The sequence below is a fragment of the Parasteatoda tepidariorum genome, chromosome 3 (assembly GCF_982258835.1).
Source record: "Parasteatoda tepidariorum strain Cologne lab strain chromosome 3, Ptep-v5.0, whole genome shotgun sequence".
Lineage (NCBI taxonomy): Eukaryota > Metazoa > Arthropoda > Arachnida > Araneae > Theridiidae > Parasteatoda > Parasteatoda tepidariorum.
Genome location: NC_141757.1, coordinates 41,523,036 through 41,548,535, shown reverse-complemented (window position 1 = coordinate 41,548,535; position 25,500 = coordinate 41,523,036). Strand labels below are relative to the sequence as shown.

The 25,500-nt window shown below is 28.9% G+C and overlaps 1 protein-coding gene across 2 annotated transcripts in view; it reads left to right on the top strand.

Annotated features, from left to right (window-relative positions):
* The window catches only part of LOC107448013 (atrial natriuretic peptide receptor 1), a 257,847-nt gene that overhangs the window by 211,543 nt on the left and 20,804 nt on the right, over positions 1-25,500 (top strand). For both annotated transcript variants that reach the window (XM_087159150.1, XM_087159151.1), the window contains exons 15-17: positions 7,202-7,370; positions 12,504-12,653; positions 20,805-20,928. In XM_087159150.1, the coding sequence (XP_087015276.1) occupies positions 7,202-7,370; positions 12,504-12,653; positions 20,805-20,928 (443 nt within the window). The remainder of the gene's footprint in view (positions 1-7,201; positions 7,371-12,503; positions 12,654-20,804; positions 20,929-25,500) is intronic.

Here is a 25,500-nt window from a genome sequence, read left to right as displayed (position 1 = left end):
TAAATCATACGTTTAATTAAACTATTTTATCATTAACACTGCTATCATTTATTTAATATAACTAATATTTCAGAACAATTTCAGTACATTGGGATTAAGTGGTTATAATGTTAGTTTCAAAGCATTCGGGGGATTAAATTGCGTAAAAAGGACTTTTTTATATGTGACCTTAAGTTAATTAGCATTTAAATTGTTTAATAAGCAAAATTAAACTAAAATAAAACAGCTGTAAGTCACTATAAGATGAATTTCCACACATATACCAAATGCCCAGAGTCATGTTTACTAATCAATTTTAAAATTATTACAAAAACGAGTTTATTACTAAAGTAAATTTTCTTTCAAATATATAATCCAAAATATAATTTAAAATAAATTCCACTTCAAGTCGAGGAGCACCATTTTCCTAAAATCCGAAAATCATTTGATGAAAAAAATAATTCCTTTTATCTACTTTAAATCTTAATATTTTATTAGAGTAATATAAAATCCTTTTAAAATCAGTTTGATTCTAAATAAATCTGTTAAAAGAAATATTATTTTATTAGTTTAACGTAATGTTACAAGAAATGACATTTTAATGTACGAAAATTTGCATTTTAAAGTTAGCTTCAATTAATGAATTTATTATTAATTATGTTTTTTTTCTTATAAATTTGCTATTTGCTAAATATAAACAATATTAACTCGTTTAAATACAAAGTTGTTTTGCATATTATTAGCAAATATGAATAACAGGACATGAATAGAAGTCATCTATGACTTTTTTTCACTCACGGCAACGTTAAATAATTCTTTTTAGATTCTAGAAATTATCTAGAGAAAATGTTAAAAGCATAGCTGAAACTTTCGCAAAAAAATGTTTAAATAATGTAATGTAAAATAAATGTTATGTAAGAAATCATCCAGAGAAAATGTTAAGTAAATAACTCAAAATTTCCATTCAATAATACTTAAAATGTTCTTAAATAATATAATGTGAAATAAATGTAGTGTAAGAAATCATCAACAGGAAATGGTTAAAAAAAATAACTGAAAATTTTCCTAAAATAATGCTTAATGTATCCTAAAGTAATACAATGTAAAATAAATGTAATGTAAGAAATCATTTAGCGAAAATGTAAAAAAAAATAACTGAAAATTTCCCTAAAACGATTCTTAATATATCTTAAAAAAATAATGTAAAATTACATCTGAAAGGAAAAAAACACAAAACATAAATGACTGATTAAATCAAGTAAAGATATTACTATTAATGATAAATAACTAATATTATCTCCGAACGACTAATTCAATTCTAATTGTGACTTAACTCAACGCATTTCTAATTCAATTTGAATTGATAATAAGTCCTGTATAATAATAGGGAGGATTAAAATAGATACTACGTGGTCGCAAAATAATGAAACTCATCTGAAACTTTCAGTTGTTCATTATTTTATTTAAATTTTCATAGAATTGCTATGCGAGTATTGTTTTGTAAAATGTAAGAAGATAATGTAAAAGTGTTTTGTAATGTAAAATGTAATGCTCATGTGGTTTTTCATCTTTTTCATATTCATTTATATATTGGCCAATTTTCTTTTTTGTGGATTATTATTGTCTAGAAATACGGCTTGTCATGGTCTTGCAATCTTCAATATTTTTCAACTATAGCTTTACAGTAAATTAAATACTGACTACATACTTACATACTTACTATTGGGACTATAAAGTTGAAGAGAAATATATATTTAGAGTTTAGGAGAACTATTTTGTGAGGAAAAACGAGAAAAAAAATAATCGTGTTAAGACACGAAAGTGACGAAAATTTTAAATGAAGAAAGATATTTTCCCTTTTTTTTATTCGAAATTATCTTACAACGCAGCACATGCGAGGAAGAAAAATTAAAAGTTTTCCAAAACCTAGTAGCTGACTGTATCGAATAAACTTAATGAAAAAACTCACACTTTAAAAATCCTTTTCAAAATTCATCATCACGAAAAAAAAATTAAGTTTAAAAATTGTAAATCCGTTGCTACAAGAAAAATCATGAAATTATTGAACCTTGAATAATATTTTTTAACGTACGAATTATTTAAAATATCTTGTCAAAGTTTTCGATGATATACAGATACGGTTCCATCGGCCCTGTTATTATTCAGTAGGATCCCCTGTGGCTTAAATTTATGTATCACTACATTTTTGATTTATGCACATTATATATGCATTTATTCTCATATTCTCATATATAAATCTCATTATGCACAATCTTTGATATACAATTTTACTGCAAACACTCAAGTTATTTTATAAAATTGCAGACAATCCTTTCATATGTACAATGACTTTTTTTAAAGTATTATTTCTTAGCATATATTATTTCAAACCAGAAATTAGAGGTTGAAATCCAGTTATTATTATAATTTAAACGACTCGAGTAGTTAAGCAGCTTGTATTCTTCAATGAATTAGTTGAGTTAATATAAAAATCTTGATATTGAGTGTACAAATAAGTTCCCGCCGTTCTTTATACGATGGCATTACTAGAACGTTATGTAGAAATTGACTGCTGTTAAACGTCTTATTGTAAGTTTGTGCATCAGGTAACAACATAACCTTAAAGTATTTGTGATTCAGTATAATCATTACGTAATTGTTTTCATGCAAAAATTTCAAGATTTGCGCCAAATAAGCGTCATTTGAGGGAACTTTTAATTCACTTCTTTGATATGAAGAAATCTGCTGTTGAGGAGCATCGAGCTTGGTTAAGCATATGAGGAGACTGATTTAAGTGAGAGAAGTTATCGGGAGTGGTTTCAGAAAATTAAAAATTGTAAGTTTGACGCGGAAGATAAAAAAATCAGGGGGAGGCCGAAATTGTACGAAGAGAAGGAATTGGAAGAATTATTGGAAGAATATTAATCCCAAATGCATTAAGAACTTGCCCTTACATTACAAGCTACTCAGCAAGCAATTTTAAATTGATTAAAATCGTTGAGAACGTAGGGGGTTGAAAGTCGATTTTACATGAAAATTGATTTTGCCATTTGGAAACGCTTCAATGAGAAGTCCTACCCCACCGGCCGTATTCACCAGACCTTCCCCCTTCAGATTGACATCCATTCCGGTCGATAGCACATGGTCTTTCTGAGCAGGAATGGGTCGATTCGTTTATATCCTCGGAAGATGAAGAATTCTTCCGACGTGGTATCTGAATGCTCCCAGAAAGATGGGAAAAATAGTGTCAAGTAATGGAGAATACCTTGAATAAAAGATAATATACCATTTTTTTTTACAGTAAATTGCTAATTTTCGATAGAAAAAAGTGGAAACTTATTTGTACTTACAATATAATCTGAAAAAAGTCTAAATAAATATATTTCTTAATAATTTAATTAGACATAATCATTTAACCATTTCTAAAAAAAATAATTAAAAACATTTTAACAAATAAATCAATGAATTTATTAAAACATTGTGACGATTTAGTAACCAAACACGTCTTTCAAAAACCGTGCAGTATTACCCAAAAAGCTTTTTTAATATATTTAAACTAAGAGTTTCTTATTTGTTTCCTAATCTCTAGAATAGTCAGAATCTTAAAACAGCTGATAAAAATTCCAACTTTTAACTATAGCAAAATGATATTTTTTTCAGTGGAAAGTTTTGTTGTTAAATCAAACATTTTGTGTGATATTAGGCAATATATTATCACAAACATTAAGAATAAAATTGGATTTGCTTTTTAATGTTTCAGTAAATATACTTTCTAGTTGTAACTTGATTCCTCGAGCTACTTTACTTGCAGCAATACCTTATCTTCAATTGCAAGTTTTTCAATAATATATGAGCATAAAGCTGCTGCTAAAATGAAACATACATGTATTTATTCCTCGAAAAAAAATGTTCACTGCATTTTTAAAACTGAACCACGGGTTGTAAATACACGTTTATTTAAGCTATATCGATGCAAAAAAAATTTGCTTCACTCTATAAAAAATAATCAAAGAAAAATATAGAAGGTTAGAAAAATAATCAAGCAAACACATAACAAAACTTTTATTTTTCATAACTTCCTTCCAAATACATTTCACAACTTTATCCGAATTTAAAAATTTTGAAGCATGTGAAAATAAGTATAAAGTTTGAAATAAAATAAAAATAATCATATGTATATTTTTGAGGAAAAGAAATGTTTCACCAGAATTGTAGCATTCCCTGTAATATATACATTTTAAGGGTAAACATTGTCTTATTTAGCTGTACATAAAACCTGTTTTCCTTTAAATTATCAATTTATGGATATATTGAAATATCAACCCAAAACTTTGTTTTCATTTTTCAAAACTCATGGAAATTGACTTTAGTTTCATGCGAATCTTATAATGTTTACTAAAGAAAACTAAAAGCACTCAAAAAATTTCTGCATAAGTTAAAAAAGTTTTTATGTTTTCAACCTGTTACTAGTTTCAGATACCTCATTTTAAGTCCCCCCCCCTTAAAAACTCCCAAATGTAAGATGAAATTGCATTGCAGTGAAGAAAATTTAAAATTGCAATATGCAGAGCAAGCATTTTGTATTTCTGTTTTTCTTCATGTAGCTTCCAAAATAAACAAGATATTTATTTTTTGAAGAAAAATACACAGTATTTAGAGGAACTAAAAATAAATATACGATTTTCAAAACGTCGTATGTATATTAAAAATTATAACTTTTCGTAAGTAAAAAATAATTAAACATGAATACTTTAAATGCTATTTTTTCGAATTTATTTGAAGAAATGTTACATCAGATTGATTTTAAGATTAAGTTAGAAATTTTGCGATGTAATTCATTTTTATGACTTTTATAATGCAGACACTAAAAAGAAAGTTCGTTGAAGGCGCAATTTTTTCATTTATTTAATTAATAATGCACATTTTTAGTGCTTTATAAGAATTTTAAGAGATACAGATTAAAAATACTTTTATCTCACAACATAATTTTTTTTTTGGATCAAGATATTTTTTTTACATTTTGTGTTGTTTCTCAATTTTAGGAATTTTTCAACTATTTCAAAATATTAATAAGATTAATAATAACCAGTAAGTATAAAAAAAACAAAAAATATAAGACAGTTCTTTTCAGAAATGTTTTAATAAACTTATATGACGCTTAATATCAATTCATAAAATATTATTTGAAGATCTCTAATGACATTTAAATACCCTTTCAAATATGTCCAAACATCAAATAACGAATTTAGTATTGAATGTGAGATGCATAATTAAATCACCCTTCGGCACATAATAAGTCTATGTTATCAATTGCGGACTCTTTTATAATTGTACAGTAGCGGTCAAAAAACTTTGGACAAACTCAATATTATTGATTCACTTCACTATTGATTGTTTACTCAATCTCAAACTTGTTTAGTATGTTTATCAACAGGAAAGCAAACTCAGAGCTTTAAAATTCACTTTAAATCGGACGTGATATTCATATAAGCCTGGTATTTAAATAAATAGTGTTTTCCGCTCATTCGTGATTATACTTTAAAACCAGTATTGAATGAATTTCTTTGTTTATAATAATATTTAGTCAAAATACAATTTCAAATAAAAAGTATAGTTTTTACACATTAAAATACTGAATCTTAATCTTGAATAAATACCATAAGTTTTATAGTGACATTTGCTCAAGTACACTGTCAAAATTTTCACCCTAAAATTATGGTAAAATAACTGGCAGCTGTCTGTCCGTCCGATTAACCGTAAAGTTTACAGTAAAGAAAATTTTTTCCTTTATGGTTTTAAAACCATTTACAAAAAGTATGGTTATAAAACAATGAATATAAAACCATACGATTTCTTAACCATTTACAACTAGCATTTTTAAAAAACGCAAAAAAAATAATAATTATCTAACTAGGCATAGGAACTTGGTTTCTCGTAAGGTAATGGTAAGTAGAGAGTGGCGGACACTGGAAATTCTCCATGTGGTGAAGGAAATTGACGAAGTGTTGTGGTGTCACCACTAGGACTCGAACTCCAGTTCTGCTAGTCATGAGACTGACAGATAAGCCCGCTCGGCTATGATATGTATGCCGTTGCATAGAACTAAGTAGCTTCATCAGTGGTTCTAATTGGTAAGATAAAATTCTGGTTATCTAACCGTATTAGGTAAACGCAGTCAATAAACAGTTTTTTTCTAACTTAACAGTTTGATTACCATTTTATTTATGGTAATTTGACTGCTTTGATTAAATATGGTAAAATAACCATTCAATAAATTGTTATTTGACTATTTTTTCCGAGAAATTTCTAACAGTATGTTTTCCGCTCATTAGCGATTATACTTCAAAACCAGTATTGAATGAGTTTCTTTGTTTATAATAATAATATTTAGTCAAAATACAATTTTAAATAAAAAGTATAGTTTTTACACATTAAAATACTGAATCTCAATCTTAATTTTATATAAATACCATTAGTTTTATAGTGACATTTGCTTAAGTAGAACTTGTTCTTACATGGCCAGAAATATGGAAAAAAAGAAATGAATAATCGACTGAGCTGCTTGCAAAGATTCAAATTTTATTCAAAAGAGGTTACATTTGCGATTAAATAGCAAAAAGATTAAAAATTTGGAAATCAAGTGTAACATTCATGTTAGCTTGATAAGAAAACACTGGGAACAAACTCTACAAAACTGCCCAGAAAGGGTAAATGGCCTTCTACAGGTTCACTGATAAAAGTTTCGGATAAAATTGCGGTAAAAAGTATTGACACACAGGGTACCGATACTTTTTACAGTAAAAATCCATTTTTTTCGGAATATGTTAGGGAACAGAAAATTTGATATTTACCGTAGAATCACTGAATCACTGTAATTAGATAAATATAACTGCAAAAATTAGGATTTAATACTTTACGGTAGAAATGGATTATACGGATATGCATCCAAAGTGCCAATACTTAATACCGTATTTTTATCCGGAACGGATTTTTTTTTTAGTTTTTTACAGTGTTGAGAAAAACTTTTGCACGTTGCAAGCAGAAAATAATTCTTTAATGGATATGCATAAATGAAATATTCAAATTTGCATTGATTTTAAACATTCAATGTTACAAAATTATTTAAATTGCTTGAAATATAGAATGTAAAATATATGAAATCCAATTTAATCAAATATTATATCTGGATTATTAAATCAAGTGTTTAAATTTTTTTTTAAAGAAATTATTGAAAATGTGACCTACGGCATGAAACCACCCTACCGGCCAGTATTAGAATTGGAAAATTGTGATGATGGAATGATACAAGTAATCAAGAGATGTTGGTCTGAAGAACCAGTAGATCGTCCTGATTTTCAAACACTAAAATCAATCATAAGGAAATTAAATAAGTAAGTAATTTATAATTATTTTAAAATATTTAAACTTTATTAAAAACCAGAATCTCTACATGTATCTCTATATGAATCTCTACCAGAATCTCTAAATGTATTTAAACTAGATTGTTGTTAGTGTAATAAATATAGTTAAAAATATTTTTTATCTCTAATATTTATTTATAAATTTTAAGTTTTTGCTTTTAAACGAAAATAATTTTGATTTATTTAGACGAAAAGAAAAAATACTTACATACGAAGAAAAAGTTTAATCGAAATTATTGTAAGAACATTCCTGGTAATAACATTCCTGTATAGTAATAAGATTCCTGGTAAAAAAATAGAAAAAACAACTCAACTCTAGTTAATAAAATTAAAATATACGATAGTTACGTCATTCATTTATTAACTTTTCCAAATCTTTTTACCGAGAATACTGTTTTTTTTAAAAAAAAAATTAACTGAATAAATGGTTTTTATGACAAGCTCTAAGATATGATATAATTACCAAATTATATCACTTTTATCAAATTTTATCTATTATTATAAAACAATATTTTAATCTAATTTCTACCAAAATTATTACCAAGGCTCTTCGGCAAACACTATTCAGCTTTTTGGTGTTCCTATAGAAGTAGAAGCACGGAAAATTTTACCATACTCTGGTAGTTTTTACCATACAGTTTTTTTCTCAGTGAACATTTTACTGTTTCTGATAGTATGCATAAAAACAAGTTGGTATTATCCAATACTACCCATATAATACTTTTATAATTCATAATTTAAGATTCATCCGATACAAATACACATGAGTTGAAATTAGTTTCCCGTAACTTTGTATTTGAACAAGGAAAAGTTACAAGTAATTTAGTTTACATGAAAAATGTATCAACCGGTTTACACTATCTCACTTGCAGATGCAAACGCAGTTGCTAAAAACAAACTCTTACCTCACACCTTTAAGAAGCCTTTTTGTCACCGACTACAACTGCCTCAGAAATTTGATATCGGTTATATCAAGTATTAGAATCCATCATTTCAGAGGGACGAAGATTCCCTCGGACAAGACCAGGGCATACGTTCTCTGTAGTAACTGTCTGATGTCACGTTAATATAGAGACACATTTTCGCCACTTGAAGACAACCTAAGATCTGTTCTCTATAGTCAAGAGACGCAGAAGCTGGTGGCCGCAATCGTACAGACATTTCATGTTCTTTTCAAATCCATGGATACGAAAACAACAACAGTATGAAAAATGTAGCCACATGACTCAGAGTTACCTTATTATTTCGTAAACTGCAGGTTCAAAAATTTCGATGCAAGACATTTTATATTTATAGACATTTTAAAAGGAAAAATACAACAATCGTATTCTGCAACATTCGGATCTAAATATTGTACCATTGTTAATAGTAAGAGAAACGAAGACATATTTATTCATGAACTTGTGGAACACGCAATGCGGAAAAGTATGTATGCCTTAATTTCGTTTCAAATGAGATGTCAGCAAATTCGCGAGTTACATTCAAAAATGTGACGCCACAAATCAGTAAAACTTTACTATATAGTAACTTTACTATTACGGTTTCTTCCTTCTTAGCATGGTAAATAATTTCACTTCTTCTTTTATTATCTTAATTGTTTTATAAACAACATAGTTGTTCAATCATATCTTGCGTTATTTTGCATTAGGCGTATTTTTGAACTAAACCAATTTTATAATGGATCATTTTTCTGTTATAAAATTAGTCGGTGTATATAGTCGGTATATAGTCTGTGTCATTAAATCAGCCGTAGTAATTTTACAATACCAAATTCAAATTTACAAGGTTATTTATTCGTTAACTATTAAAAAGTAATCATACAACAACACAGTTTTGAAAATAATACTGAAAAGCCTTCATGCTGCACACGTTTGATATTATTGTTAGTTATCAAGGCTTAATACTAGTCGAAGTTGCTCTATAGAGCAACCTCTTAATTATAATATTCTCTCAACAGCTCTTTCGCTATTTATGTGCTATAACGTGATTAAGAGAAGGGTGGCTATATTTTTAGCAACTAAGAGGTTGATAGTTTTACAGTCACTGAAGTGCGGATGGCAATTTTGCAATAGAGAATGTTAATATATTATGGTAAAGACATTTCTGCAAAAAAAAACGCTACTCAGGTTAATAAAACCGAAACATACGGTATTTAAACTATTTATTTGGCATTTTTTTCTGTTTGTTATGGTGACGGTTTACTGGAAGTTCTGATTTTTCAAATTATAGTTCTTATTATGTATTTAGTAAAAATGCAAAACCTAAAAAGTAAACTTTACTGAATAAATTGTTTTATGTCATGATGTATTATGGTAAAGACATTTCTGCAAAAAAAAAAACATTACTTAAATTACATAATTAAAATTAAACATGATTATGATACAATAAGCAAAATTACCTCATTTACAATATTTTATCACACATTATAAAACCATAATTTATTGTTAGTTTTTCCGAAATTATTCCCAAAGAGCTTCGGTAAAAATCGCGTGGCTTTTTCTTGTTCCCATAGCAACGGAAACATGTTAGATTTTATCATGTTCTGGTAGTTTTTACAACGCATTTTTTTTACATACATTTACATACATTAAAATCAATTAGTTTTATTCTAAAAATAAATATTTAAATTGCATGTTATTTTAATACTAGCACAATAAAAATTTGTTAAATGTTTCACAGTTCAATAGCTTTAAAATATCTATTTTACTGCACGAAGAAAGAATATTATATTTTTTCCTATGAGAATATAATAGAATAGGGAAACATGCAATCTTACTTTTTATAGTTAAGAATAAGTTTTCGCGATCTAAATTACGAAAATAGATTTGGAAAGATTCTAACAAAAGATTCCTAATTAAAAAACAATTTTAAAAAATGAAAGAAGCTCGTGAAAAGAATCCATTAACAATTTCGTGTTCTCTATAATAAATGAAATTTTGAGATTCTCGAGATTATCATAATTCAAGTTTGATTGAAATGATTAAGAAAAAACAAAGAGAAGAACAAAAAACAAAGAAATTTTCGATTAATGTGGTATTGTTTATCATTTTATTTATATAAACATTTTGGAGTATATTTTTCTTTACATTGTAATACCGTTAAATTGAAATTGTACTTTTCAAATGTGCAACGTACATTTAAGGCATAAACGCCTGCATATTTTTCAAAAATAAATTACTTCGAAATTTACACAAATCTTTACGATGTGTGATTAGGGTGTGAAGATTAGGGTGTAAAAGATTTCACTATTTCATTAAAAAAAAATTAAAATTTTTTAAGTCTGTATGTTTATATCAAATTTGAAAATATGCATTTCTAAGATATATTAACTTTCATTGTATGCATGAATAAAACAAGTATTTCAAAGACTTTTTTAACGTTTGAATGCTTTAAAACCTGTTTATAACTGCTACAATCTTAGTAACGCAGTCAAACGATTTTCATTATTTTTTGTTCATATCTCTACGTACTTATTCCTATGTCTCCTTTCATATTTCTACGTATAAGAAATGATAATTCAGATAAAAACCTTCCCGAAGAATAATTTTTCATTTATTTGTTAAATTTATATTTGGTAATATGTTATATGAAGAATGAAGAATTTATTATTGTAAATTTTCTTACCAGATAGTGTTACAACTTTCTTAAAGCAAATAGATTCGGAAGACTTTAATTTTAACAATAAAATTTTCATATCGTGAAGAAAAATGAGTTATTATTGGTATTTACACCGAAGAGCCATTACATTATGACCACCCTCCATCGATAACAATGGGCTCGCCCAGGTTTTCATAGTTTCTCGCCTAGGAACAATGTTTTCATGGTGCACATTGGGACCCATAATCCTCATAGAACAATCCCTGACGTCTGTAAGCTACTTGAACATAGTTGCAGACCAGGTTCACCCATTCAGGGCAACAGTTTTTCCTTCGGGGGAGGGTGATTACCAACAGGATAATGCACCGTGTGATAAGGGTCGAATCGTCAAGGAGCATTCCAGTGACTTTCAAGTCATGTTTTGGCCCCCAAATTCACCTGACCTTAATCCAATAGAGCATTTGTGGTCCTACTCGGAAAAAAAAATTCATGCTGCCCCTCGCATTGTGAGGGAATTGCAGGACCAGTTGGTGAGCGTTTGGTTCCAGATACCTCAGACTACCTTGTGTAATCAGTGCCACTGCTGGTGCTAGCAGTTTTGAGGGCTAAAGGTGGTCCAATATGTTATTAGCAGGGTGGTCATAAATTAATGGCTCTTTGGTGTACACTATTACAAGCAGTAAGATGATTTCTTATTCTATAACATTCCGTCAGTAAAAAAAGACTTATGTGAGCAGGTAGTTGGGTTGTGTCATACCCGATTTCTACAGAATATACTGATAAATCCTTTTTTAAAGCTTTTTTAGTGAAAACTTGTTGAAAAGATCAAGATCAAATAGATCAAGTCTGATAAAAAAATACATTAGAGAGATTTGGCTTTTTTAATTCGGAATATTCAAAATTTTTTTGCTCGGCAGGGCTGTAATTCAATTTACATGCATTCTCATGGGTTAAAGTAGTTATAATAATGAAGCATTTTTGCAAATTTGTGAAGAAAATTAAATAAAAAAAAATTCTAATTATAATAAAATGATTTAAAATATTTTTTTGCCAATAAGAAATTTCCATATCAGACAATTTTGCAGTTTTATTGTAGCTGCTATTATTTTTATAACAGAAGTATTATATCCTAATGAAGCATTATTCAATAAAGATTTTTTTTTCAGGTCAGGGAAAACGAGAGCGGAAACATTAGAGCATTAGAGAAATTTGGCTTCTTTAATTAGGAATATTCAAACTTTTTGCTGGGCATCGTTGTAATTCAATTTACACGCGTTCTCACTTTTTAAAGTAGTTATAATAATGAAGCATTTTTGCAATTTTGTAAAGAATATTAAATTAAAATAATTCTTATTATAATGAAATGATTTAAAGCACTTTTTTAATAATAAGAAATTTCCATATCAGGCAATTTTGCAGTTTTATTGTAACTGCTATTATTTTTATAAATAAAGTATTATATCCCAACGAAACATTATTCAATAAAGAACTTTTTTTTGTGGTCAGAGAGAACGAGAGCGGAAACATTTTGGACAATCTATTGTCTCGTATGGAACAGTATGCCAACAACTTAGAGAGCCTTGTAGAAGAAAGAACGGCTGATTACCTGGAAGAAAAGAGAAAGGCGGAAAATCTTCTTTACCAGCTGTTGCCACGGTAAAAAAAAATTCTTTTTCAATCATTTTTGATCTAGTGCAAGCTTTGATTAAAGAACCATGTTTAAGATTATTTATTTTGCTTTCTTCATATTTTCTTCATTTTGATTCAAATGATAAAGACTTTTACAAAATAATTTCATCTTAGTGAATGGAATGAAAATCTTATTTGTTCCAGAGTTATTGAATGTTTTATTATTAACCTGAATAAACTTGAAATATATATCAGTATAGTTCAAAGTGTCAAAAATTAGGCTATTGTAATTCAAATTTTGTGTAAGGCGTCGTAAAGATCTTAAAGATATTAAATTTTAACAAGGGACACATAGTTATTAATTTCAGAGCGGGAGTAAATAATATATTCCCCGAATTTCCTAATCTTGTGCTATGTAGAACCTTTTAAACTTGGTTACAGAATATTATAATTTAGCTTAGACGAAAACATGATTTAATTTAACTAATTTTGAAGTGAAAAATTATGAGCATATATTAAATAATAAAAAAATGTGTATTTGTGACTCGTGTACCGCAAATTATAAGCTTGCATTGTTTCCATTTTGCTTAAACTGATTCTATTCACTGAGTTACATACTTATTGATAAGTTCAATTACTGGATACGCTTATTCAAAATCTGTTCCTTCATTGATTCGAAAATTCCTCAGCATGTTGGCTAGCCTATTTACTAATTCGCGTATATAATAGTTCATCAATTTACTGATTCACTGATTCATTAGTTCGGCTCACGCATTTTTCTTCACTTACTTTCCGCCTTCGTGTGACTATGTTTAATTTATTTAAGTGAAAAATATTGAACATTCCCTGTTAAAAAATATAGATAATCTTATTTCCGTTGCAGTTTTGGAAACTAAAATATTTTAGTTCAAGAAATATAAATCTGAAATCAGAAACATACTTTTGAAATCTATGATGAATTTTCCAGTCACCAAGTGTGAAATCAATCTAATAAAAAGAAACATGGATGAAATAAACACATTAAAATTATCTATTGATTTTTTTTGAAAAGGAAAAAACGCACTTACATTCAAAATTTAAAATATGCAATATAATTCAATATTTAAGCGCAAAATAAATGGATGGCGGGGAGGAAACCACGTGCAAAATAATTAGCGGCATAAATAGGAAGCACATGAAAACACTTGAATAATAGCCAAATATTTCTTTTCTTAAGACCACAGAAATGCATATACATAGTTTTCAATAAAATACTAATGGAGCCGTGATGGCTCAGGGGATACAGCGTTCGCCTTCCAATTAGGAGAACCGGGTTCGAATCCTGACGAATTCCTCATCCAGCTCGCCATGACCATAGTGTTGACGCAAAATATCCTCAGTGGTAGATGGATCATGGGTTAGAGTCCCTTTACCGCCAGGTTAACCGTGGAAGGTTTCCGTGGTTTTACTCTCCATGTAATGCAAAGGAGAATTAATTCCATCAAACTGTCCTCCACGAAGCAAATTTCACCCGATACTTAATTTAGTCTTCGTTATTTTCCTATCCATGTAACGCAAATGCTGGATAGTTCTATCCAAAATCCTCCAAGAAAACAAAATTCCCCCACAATACTTGATCAAGGAGTTCCCTTGTCTTCTGGATTGGCATTAAAACTACAAGGTTACGGAGTTGAATATAAGTTGTCTTAAACTCAGAATTGCGTCGGCTGTTCAACGATGGTTCTGAAATAAAAGAAAATCTAATACTAGAACAAATAAGAAAGCAACGTTTAAAAAAATAAACGTAGCACTTTGCAATTAATAGGTTTAGTGCCCCATTACGGTAATAAGTTTAAATTCTAGTTAGAGGATGAGTTTATTGTTTTACTTTATTATTTTTTACTAAGCTTAAGATATTTTTTGTAAACATTTAGTTATTTATTTTGTTTAAATTCTGTAAAATGTTTGGATATTTGTTCTTCAGGAATGTCCCAGTGTTAGTGAAGACAATATAGAACATTTTGTTTCAGCGCCTAATATAAATTGCGATTTGATTTTCTCTAGTTTCCGTGTTTCGTAATTTATTTCATTACATCGTGCATAATATATGAATATATGAATAAATATGTATTAGTGGTAATGTTTATAATTTCTACGTAAAAACTTTTCAATAAATTGTCAATCTTTTCTTTGTTTATAGTATGATTTATCAACTAGAAATAGATTATCAAGAGCAAATAAAAATATGGCAGAATTACTTAATAATGTAATTAAAATTAAATAAAAGGAATTGAAATTGTTTTTAAAAATTTTTACGTAAGAATTACATTTTTCCAAAAAACTAGCTTAATAAGAAGGAACACTATTCTTTTGTCCGAATACCATAGCTATATCATACTGTTTCATTTTTTACAACTTCAGTTCAACATACTTGTAAATACTTCAACATATATTTTATTCAGTGTCAAAACTCGCAGAGAATATTGCGTGTTCTGTAACGGTTATGAATTAGCACCAAATTAACAATTTTTTGTGTCAGCAATTAAATTTTCTCCTTGAGTTTTTCGAGCAGTTTATCCTGAATTCTACGTTTTTTTTCTTTCAAACTCAGTATATAGTAAACTCAAATAACCGTATAGTAACCGCATAGGTCAGACTCTTTTTATGCTTCATAATTTTCTATGTTTTAAAATAATGCGTGTGTATCGCCTCTCTTGTGTCTAAGTTCTATTTTCCTTCTTTTTTTAACTGTTGTGTTTAAACAATGTAAAGACGAGCAAACACAATACTGTGAGAACAAAATAATCAAGCCACGTTTAGAGCATTAGACCTATGTTATTGATTACAAAACAAAATTTATGTATAGAAATGGAAATTACAAATAGAAGGAAAAATGATATATTTATTAATTAATGTACATTTTGTGGTTAATTTCTTTTTACACTTTAGTTTTATGGTTTGCTACATCATCAGCTTACCATGCCAAGTACCAAGTTCATGTTAGGGGTCTATCTTTTAACGGCGATGGTAAGAATGGTAAGTAATTTTGACGATGTGAACAGCGCCTGAGCGGGTACCCCTCTCTCCAAACTAACCAGTGATCGGACTATTAACCACGACGCCTGAACCGATTGCGCCACCGGAGTGGTTGTGGTTCATTGCAGAACTTTGATCAATCGCCTAACAACAATATCACTGAGATGTGTGGAAACAATGTTCAGCTTTAAGGAAAACAAAAAGCCTTAACTTACTCGGATTTTGATATGATTCATTAACAAGACTTGGCAACATAAAACTAAGTTGTCTCTTAGAGGTTTATCAACTAAAATTATAAATCATTAAATTTTCACGAACAGGTTTTTGCTACTAATTCAAATATAAATTTCCGTTAAAACTCAGGAGGCTAAATAAAATTGCACAAGTAGCTTCTTTATTTGAGTACCTATTAATTACGAATGCTAAACATTCCTAATCAAAATTACTTCTGGTGTTACGACAGTAGCTTCCTTTCCACCTTAAATTGCTAAAATGCCTGCATTTTCAAAATTCCTTAGAGATGAATCAAGATCAAAGTTACCTAAGTTACGCAATTCATGCCGCAATTGAAACTGATATTTGTCACATTGATTAGTTTTCAAATTTCCAGTAGTATCTTCATCATAAACAGTTAGTTATTTAGCAATTCAACATTTTGTGTACATTAACTTGAAATTATTTCTCACCTTTATGCATAAATATGTTGTTTGAAGTTTTTAATAAGATGCAATATCAAGGATGAGATTGATTTCTTGGAAAAGAAGACTATGCTTCGAATTGGTCATATTTATTTCTTTAAATTTACATGCGATTTTCTTTCTTTTGATCATTATGTATCAATCTAAAAGGCATAATTTTCGTATTAGGAATTAAGTTTGCTTTTTAATTTTATTACCTGGTACCAAAATAATATTTCAAACTTTATGTAAATTTGATGTTAATTTATAAATATGCCTTAATTTCAGCAGCATTTGCAGATTTTTATATAGCTGTGAAATCGCTGCATCGAGGTATTGGATTTAATAGCTAAAACTAATTTTCCAATGATTAACAAACGAGTAATTCCTTTATTATTTTTTAGTAACTAAAACAATTTTCAGTTCTTTTTACTTTTAAAAATAAAAGGGGCCCAAAGGCACTATTACATGTTTCGTATGTATATTATGCTTCATATGTATATTATGTTTCATGTGTGCATTATGTAACTATATTCTGGCATATCACATCTTTTTCAATTAAACAATCAATTGCAAACAATTAAACTGTGACAATATGTGAACAATTAAACTGTGAACTTCTATTATAAATAATTTAAAAAAATAAAAATAATTTAATTACTATTAGTTTACTCACGAAAACTAAATTAAACTAAACTCAGCGGCTCAACAGCCCACAGAGGGCCAAGGCCTACTGTGGCCATCTCAGTTTTCTTGACCTTTGAGCTCTGGGGTGCAGGAGCAGATGTTCCGGTTAGGTGGTCAGCCGAACTCGAAACCCCCAGTGTTTAGTTCCCAAGCATGATTGGTACTCATTTATAGACCCACTGAAGGGATGAAAGGCTGAGTCAACCTTCCCCGGCCCGAGGATCGAACCAGGGACCTGTGGCACGACAGCGCAAAGTGCTACCGCTCAGCCACCGGGCGTCCTCACGAAACATAAACACGCATAATAATGCAACTAAAAATATTAAAACAGTTTCTATTTTTTTGTGTGATTATTTTGGAGCTGGTTCTGGTTTAAGAATTGATTATTGACTTCGATCAGAATAGTACAGTTAAAATTTAAAATTATTTAAAAATATCAAGCAGTTTTACAAATAAATACAACTAATTTAATTTTACAATTGAATGAAACTAATACAATTAAAAAACCTGAAGTAGTTTTAGTTTTGCTGTCTTAATTTTTGCCTTTCTGCTAACTGGCATTATTAGGTTACGAAAAACCTAAAAAGAAAATATTTATTTGATTGTTGATTTCGATCAACGTAACTCAGTTGCAATTTACCCTTATCAAGCAATTTTACAATTAAATACGACTAATTTAATTTCACAATATTGCATTAGTTTTACTTAATTTGTTTATATATTTGCTTTATTTAATTTTGCAGTTAAATAATTCTAACACTTAAACTAAATACTTCAATTAAAACTTAAAATAGTTTAAGATTTTTTGTCTTATTTTTAGCCTTCCTGGTAACTTACTATTCGGTTATGAAAGATATGAAAAGAAAACATGTAAATGATTATTAATTTCGATCAACATAAAATCACAGAAATTTACCATTATCAAGTATGTTTTTGCGGAATCGGCACTATGTGTTCAGTTAAGTTTCATTTTACAATAAACGTTATTACAGTATTTTAATTTATAGAAACATGACGCAAAATCATCATTATAAACGAAATGAACAAGTGGTTTTAGCACTAATTCTGTGACATCGTCTTAACGTATCATCTACGTTGATTTTACTTATGCTTATAGAATATAGTGAATAAAATTATATTTATTGAAGAACATGCGAAACACTCTCAATTGAAAAAAAAACAGCTCATTAAAACAGCTAACATTTAACACCACTGCTCTTATCATTTAAATTACAAAAGAAAAAAATGAGAAAAAGAATAATCCTCTTGCAGTTTTTGTTCCAATGACGTGTGCATATAATCTAATAAAAAATAAATAAATAAATAAAATAAAATAAATAAATAAATTTTCCTCTTGAACAGACTAGCTAACGTATTTTTAGTTTTTAGAGTAGGGTGATAAAATTAACCCTTACACAAGCTGTCCAAATTTTTTGATCTTTACATAAACTGTTTGCAGTTATAAGAGAAAGATGCAAAAATTTTCTTTCATTATAGATAATACTTGGTTTGAAAAAAAACTAGAGTTAATTTGGTTGAATATAAATTATTTACTAATTTATTTTGATTTGCATCTGTGCACTACAATTTGATTAAATCGAAAAGGAAACACAGATATTTTTAAAAATCAATAGCTTTGTGATTAAATAATAGCGACATTTTTTAAACTCAAATCATCTTAATTTAATTATCTAAATTTTTATACAAATTATATAACTTTTAAACTATTTAAATCAATTTTATAAATTCTTTTCTTAAAAGAGGTTTGTATTTGTAACGTTTACTTATTATGTTTATAAGAACCTGTACATGCATTACAAGATATTTGAAATTATTTTATTAATTAAGCTGATGTTATTAACACATGTTACAAAATTTTAATTTATTAAAATTTTAAAAAAATAGTTTACAACTTATATTTTTGATTACAAGATATTTGAAAGATAACCGATAAAGATATTGCAGGATTACGAATTTTACATGTAAACAATTGGATAATTTCCTGGTCTTCAATAACAAATTTTGAAGCCCCAGGGGAAAGAAGAATTAATTTAAACAAGGATAGCGTCAGAAAATCAACGATAAATAAATAAAATAAAAAAAGAGGAAAAAAAAAACAGAAATGTAGAAATTTATTAGCAATGACTAAAAGTTATTTTATTTCGTCTTCTTTTATTTTCTCTTTAGAATTAATACAGAATAAGCAAAATTAACTGTGATGTGCAACTTTAGATAATAATAAACAAGTAAAGAACAACATTTAAGATCAGATCAAATGTTGTAATCGCATCTTTCAATATTTATCAGTACATCTATCCTAAGACTTCTCTCTCCAACAACAAATCTTACTTCTATTTATAGACGAAGTTACAGAAGACATCGAATGAAATTACTGGAATTACTATCTAAGGGACAAGTTGGATTGTTTACATCTGGAAAATTCTGGAAGGATAGAAGGCTTACTACCGGAAGGTCTCAATATGAGAAGATTAACTAATAGGTTGCGAAGAAAGATAAATTTAAAGGAATAAAGAGAAATTAACTTACAGGAAAGTAGAAGTGCTAAAATGAGTAGTATAGGTACACTGTAAAGATTTTTCATGTACCGGAATACCAAAAATAGTGGCAACTACTCTACAAAGTGATGTTCCTCTACACCAAAACACAAAGATAGTTTCTGGTGCAATGGAATATTTAGAATTTTCTTTCATATTACTTAATACAAATTAGTCGGTGCTGTCATGTATGTTATTTATTAACGATAAAACTTACAATTATAATATGATACACAGAAGAATTAATAAACTTATTTTTACGAGACAGTATGAAGTAGGAATCGGTAATTCAGTTTTCACTCGCATACACTAATTCTTAAAATAAAATGAGTTTGTCAAAAGCAGAGAAAATATTTTATTTTATTTTATAATCGTCGCTGAACAGCCGAAATTTTTTTTTAGGTTTACGACTACCGATGTTCATCTCCGTAATGTTCCTCTCCGTAATTTCAAACCCAATCCAGAATACAAGGGAACTCCATGAAGTATCGCGAGAAATTCGCCTTCGTTAAGACTTTTTGATGGAACTAATCAGCATTTGCGTAACATTGAGAGGAAAACCATCAAAAACCTCATATGGTTAGTCTGACGGAGAGGAGATTTTAACCCGTGATCCCTCTACCACTGAGGATATTTTACGTCAGCACTGTGGTTAGCGCCAGCAGGGTTCGGAATTTGAATCGACCAGTAATCCCTGTGATTCGAACCCAGTTCACCTCATTGGGAGGCATGTGTCTGAACCACTACGACTCTAGAGATAATATTAAGATGAATTCGAACTAGTCCTAATAGCCGCAAACACTCACAAGCTCGTTATTGATTGTAAACAATTACAGAGAGTTCAAAACACGCCAACATTTTTAGAAGCCAAAATATTTAACGTATGGAGCAAAGGCAATTAAACATGGCGTAAACATCTTCCTTTTTCGGTGATTAGATTTTCCATGCACCTTTTAAACTATAATGAGAGCTCGATTTGGTGTTAAATTGAAAAGGAAAAAAAAGCATTCCTTCACACAACTCTTTGAAGCAAATTTTCAAATTCGGAGAGATATTACACCACAGTTTTCACATTGCAATATAAAAGACGTAGAAACAACGCCACATTGACAGAAGATCATAATACGTGGAGTTTAAATTAAGTAATATCTAGTGACGGATATATAAATAATATTAGTTTTTAATTTAATCAATTACTAATTTTTTGATCAATAACTCCAAATGTATTTCACTCTTCCTTCTAGATCAGTGGCCAGTCAGCTTATACATGGGCAATCTGTGACAGCCGAAGCTTTTGATTGTGTTACAATTTATTTCAGTGACATTGTTGGATTTACATCATTGTCAGCTCAAAGCAATCCAATGCAGGTAAATATTAATGTACAATAAATTAGACGTACACTAAGTGAAAAAATTTCGTTTTATTAATTAAATAGAATATTTAATAAACAGTTATCTATCTAAATTTTCACAAAATTATGCCGAAAATTGCTTTTTTCTACATTTAAAACAAATAAGCGAAAAAAATACTCTTTTCATAATATAATAGTAGACATACTTTGCTTCTCTCTGTGGGTAGTTTCCCAAAGCAGAGATTTTGGAGCGTTCCAAACTGTTTTGACAATACCGTTCGAAAACACACTGAGAGGTTTAATCGATATTCATTTTAAGAGTGGAGATAGCTTTTTGTTATAAATAAATTTTATTATAAATTTTGTGTTCAATTGAAATGCTTTGAAAGCAAACTTTAATACAAAATATTTTCCAACGCTGCATCGACAATATTTTCTTTCATTTTTAAATCATAATAAAAAAAATGATATGATATATCCATTTAGAAATTGAATTTGTTTGGTGCCTTCAATATAAAACAATCAAACCACATCCAGTTGGAATATTTCCAAGGTTTGTAAAAACCAAAAATCGTAATAGTTTTTTTAAGTGTTGCTTAATTTTCTGAAAAAAATATTCAAAATTTGAATGTAAGAATTTTTATTACATAAAAAATAATGGCATCAAGTGAAAAATATAAATTGAATCAATCGAATATCCACAGTTAAATTAACAGCATTGAACGTAGAACAAAACTTTTAAATTTTTCATAAGTTGAAAAGATTTGGAGTGGGCTCAAAAAGCAACTTGTTGCATAACAGAGCTTATGTTTGTCTGTGTCTGGTGTAATACAATTTTATTTCATAGCCATGCAATTTCGTTTCATAACCACGTTCAATTTTACGCGAGCAATTTTGTTTCATAGCCACGTCGTGACGTTTCTTATAAAAGCCTTCGCTTGAATTTTTTTAGGTCAATAGTTAATCTGTTCATGAACATTTGACATTCTGTAAATTATGAAAATATGTAGATTGAATATTAACATAAATTATGTCATTATATTATGATAACAAGAAAGTAGTAACCTGAATATACGTCTAGGCTCAACGACAAAAATACTTACAAACTTACGTACAAACGGATAATAGCATTGATAATAGTAATTCCAGCAAAAAAGACCCTAATTTTGGTAATAAAAACCAAAATATGCCGTTCATAAACAATTCAGTTGATACTTTTAGTTCATATGGTAAAGGTTTATCAGAAAATCTCTCATTTTTTAATTTTAGTTATTACCATAAATTTAGTAAAACAATGCTATATTGGAAAGTAAAGTTTAACGAATAAATAGTTTTTCGCTATTCATCATTATAAAATTACCACAATTATAAAATTTTTATAGTTTAAAATAAAATAATCCTCTTTAAAACATTACAAATAGTTTGGTCTTGACGTCGGATGTATAAATTAAGAACTAAACAAGATTCTTGTTATAAGAAATAAGTTTGTTTGAATCTTTTTTTATAACTTGTTCTGCTCCCGGAAATATCACGGACGCGAGAAATATCACAATCAAAATTTCCCCTAATCATTTGTCAGGAGTGATTAGAAAGTGCAAGACTTACTTAGAAAGTTGCGTGAAACTTTTCAAATTATCAAGATATTCAAACCGGACGTTTTTCATAAGTTATCAAGTAAGATTCACAAAAAAACATATGAAGTTTTTTTTAAAAATTTTCAGTGCATGAGCAGTGAAAGGACATCTTTAAATGCTCATGTCTTGCTCAATTTTCTAGACAATTTTGACAATCATTTGAATTATACTTTCGTAATTAATTAAAAATTTTATTTAATTTTATTACATATTTTTAAAGTAATAGTTAGAAAAAACATATGTCAAAAATTGTTTTCTTTACAAGTCCATATCTTCATAAGCATTTTAGCCAGATTTACGAAACTTTGTGCAGTTTTTTACATACAATACACTAACTAAATTAATCGATGCAAATTGAAGTTTTATTGCTATACTTTCTGGCATAAGGAATTCAAAAACACTTATTTTTGTTCGTAATTTATTACCGGTCTCTACAAACTCCGAAAGCTTTGAACTTTATTAATAAGCATGAGGAATCATTTGATCTAAGCACTTGTAAAATTATAAAGTTTGTCGTGAAAAATACATTTAATTTTATTAAATATTTTTACAGTTGTAATTAAAAAGCGTAATACGAAGAAAAGTTTTTTTAAAATGTCCATATCTTCATGAACATTTAAGCTACGTTTACGAAACTTTATGTGGATTTTTACGAAAGTACAATAAATAAATTAATCGATACAAATTGAAAGTTTATTGTTATACTTTCTGGCATAAGGAATTAAAAAACAATTTTTTCCGTTCGTAATTTATTACCGGTCACTCACTCCTTCAAAAATTTTGAACTTTATTGATAAGCATGAGAAAATGCTTGATTTAAGTGCTTGTAAAATTATAAAATAATTATCTAAGTATTTCTTAAAAAATGTGAAAAAATTTATAAGCTTAAAAGGTCATTTCCATTATTTTAGCGTAGCTTATTATTTAAATCAATTTAAAGCACTTTTATTTCTGAAATCAAATTATGTTCGTATGGTATGGGTTGTACTGCAATCTATAAAATCCTCTTTAAAGTTTGATATAATTATGCCTTTTCTGCGTTTCACTTAATTTAATAACTAGATTTTATTCAGTATTTTTTGAAGAAAAAAAATATTCCCTTAAAATACTGCATTCTTTTACTTTGTTTCAAAAAAAAATTCAGCTACAGCATCAAACGCAGTAATTTAATATTTTAACACTAAATTAACTATCTTACATTTTATTTCATTTCTGATAATTTAATTTCATAAAGATCGGTTATTTAACCGTTATCCTAACGGTAACTGCCATAAGTAAATCATATATAGTGAACGATATTTGAATATTCATTTTTAAGGATATTTCAAGTATATTTTCTTTCTTTTTAGTAAAAATATAAAATTTAAAGCATGATTTAGCATATCGAATTTGCACATTTTAATAACGATTTACTCAGAATGTTTCAGAAGTTGTGTATTTTAAATTCATATTCAAATCTATGATTTCCGGTACTTAGTTTTATTTCGATATTTCTTAGAGATTGCTTGAAGTTTTTGTAAAATTATACCAGATATTTGGCAAACAAAAAAGACAAATTCATTTGAATTAATAATGTTGACGCAAAACAGGGAAACCAATTATTTTTTTCAAAATTTTTAGTAAAGACTATTTTTAATTCTTCTGAGTTTTTTAAAAATGAAGTAAAAAATATTCTCACTATGGATCGATGAATCACAAATTTGCATTTAATTGGAGGAAAAATAGGATAAACTTAGATAGACTTTGAGGTTGGGCAGTTCCGAGGAGCAAGGCACATCGACCAGATGTCTCATGTGCCCACACTCTAGATTATGACTTGCGGAGCAGCTTTATATTCATATTATGGATCGATGGATCACAAATTTGCATTTAGTTGGAGGAAAAATAAGATAAACTTAGATAGACTTTGAGGTTGGGCAGTTCCGAGGAACAAGGCACATCGACCAGGTGTCTATTGTGCCCACACTCTAGATTATGACTTGCGGAGCAGCTTTATATTCATATTATGGATCGATGGATCACAAATTTGCATTTAATTGGAGGAAAAACAAGATAAACTTAGATAGACTTTGAGATTGGGCAGTTCCGAGGAGCAAGGCACATCGACCAGATGTCTCATGTGCCCACACTCTAGATTATGACTTGCGGAGCAGCTTTATATTCATATTATGGATCGATGGATCACAAATTTGCATTTAATTGGAGGAAAAACAAGATAAACTTAGATAGACTTTGAGGTTGGGCAGTTCCGAGGAGCAAGGCACATCAACCAGATGCTTATTGTACCCACCCTCCAGATAATGACTAGCGGAGAATCGTTACACGTGAAGAAAAAAAAATTCAGCTTACACCTGACAGGAATATCCAGTAATTCCTAGGCCTTAATGCAATGTTGACATAGATGCTCAAATCTTTGAGCAGAAGAGACCTCACAAACACAAAGTATATGTCGGGAAGTCTCCTTAAGATGACATCATCGACGAAGAGGATCAGATGTAAATATAACCCATAAGTCATACCATAACACATATAATAAGAGACACCCATAATGTATAGGTGTCTACTGCGGGTGCAGTGAGAAGACCAATGATCCTTCTCAAGCTGTTCCTGTTAAGCTTAAGTAGCTCTTTTTGACGCACACCAGGGCAGTCCATTTAATTATTCTTTATTTTCTTCTTTACCTTGTCTCCGACCATCCGAGTTGCACTATTGCTCATTGGAAATCTTGCCACAGATCTTGAAAATAGATGCCCTGAAAGATGTGGGAGACATTATGAACTAAGTTGATTTCTCAACCAAATAGAAATATTTCTCCTACAATAAGGCTACAGCTTCATTAATTCATTGAGATTTACACAGCCATGGTTTGCCGAAATGGGTGTGCAAAGACCGACATTAACATAAATTATATCATTATATTATGATAACAAGAATGTAGTAACCTGAATATACGT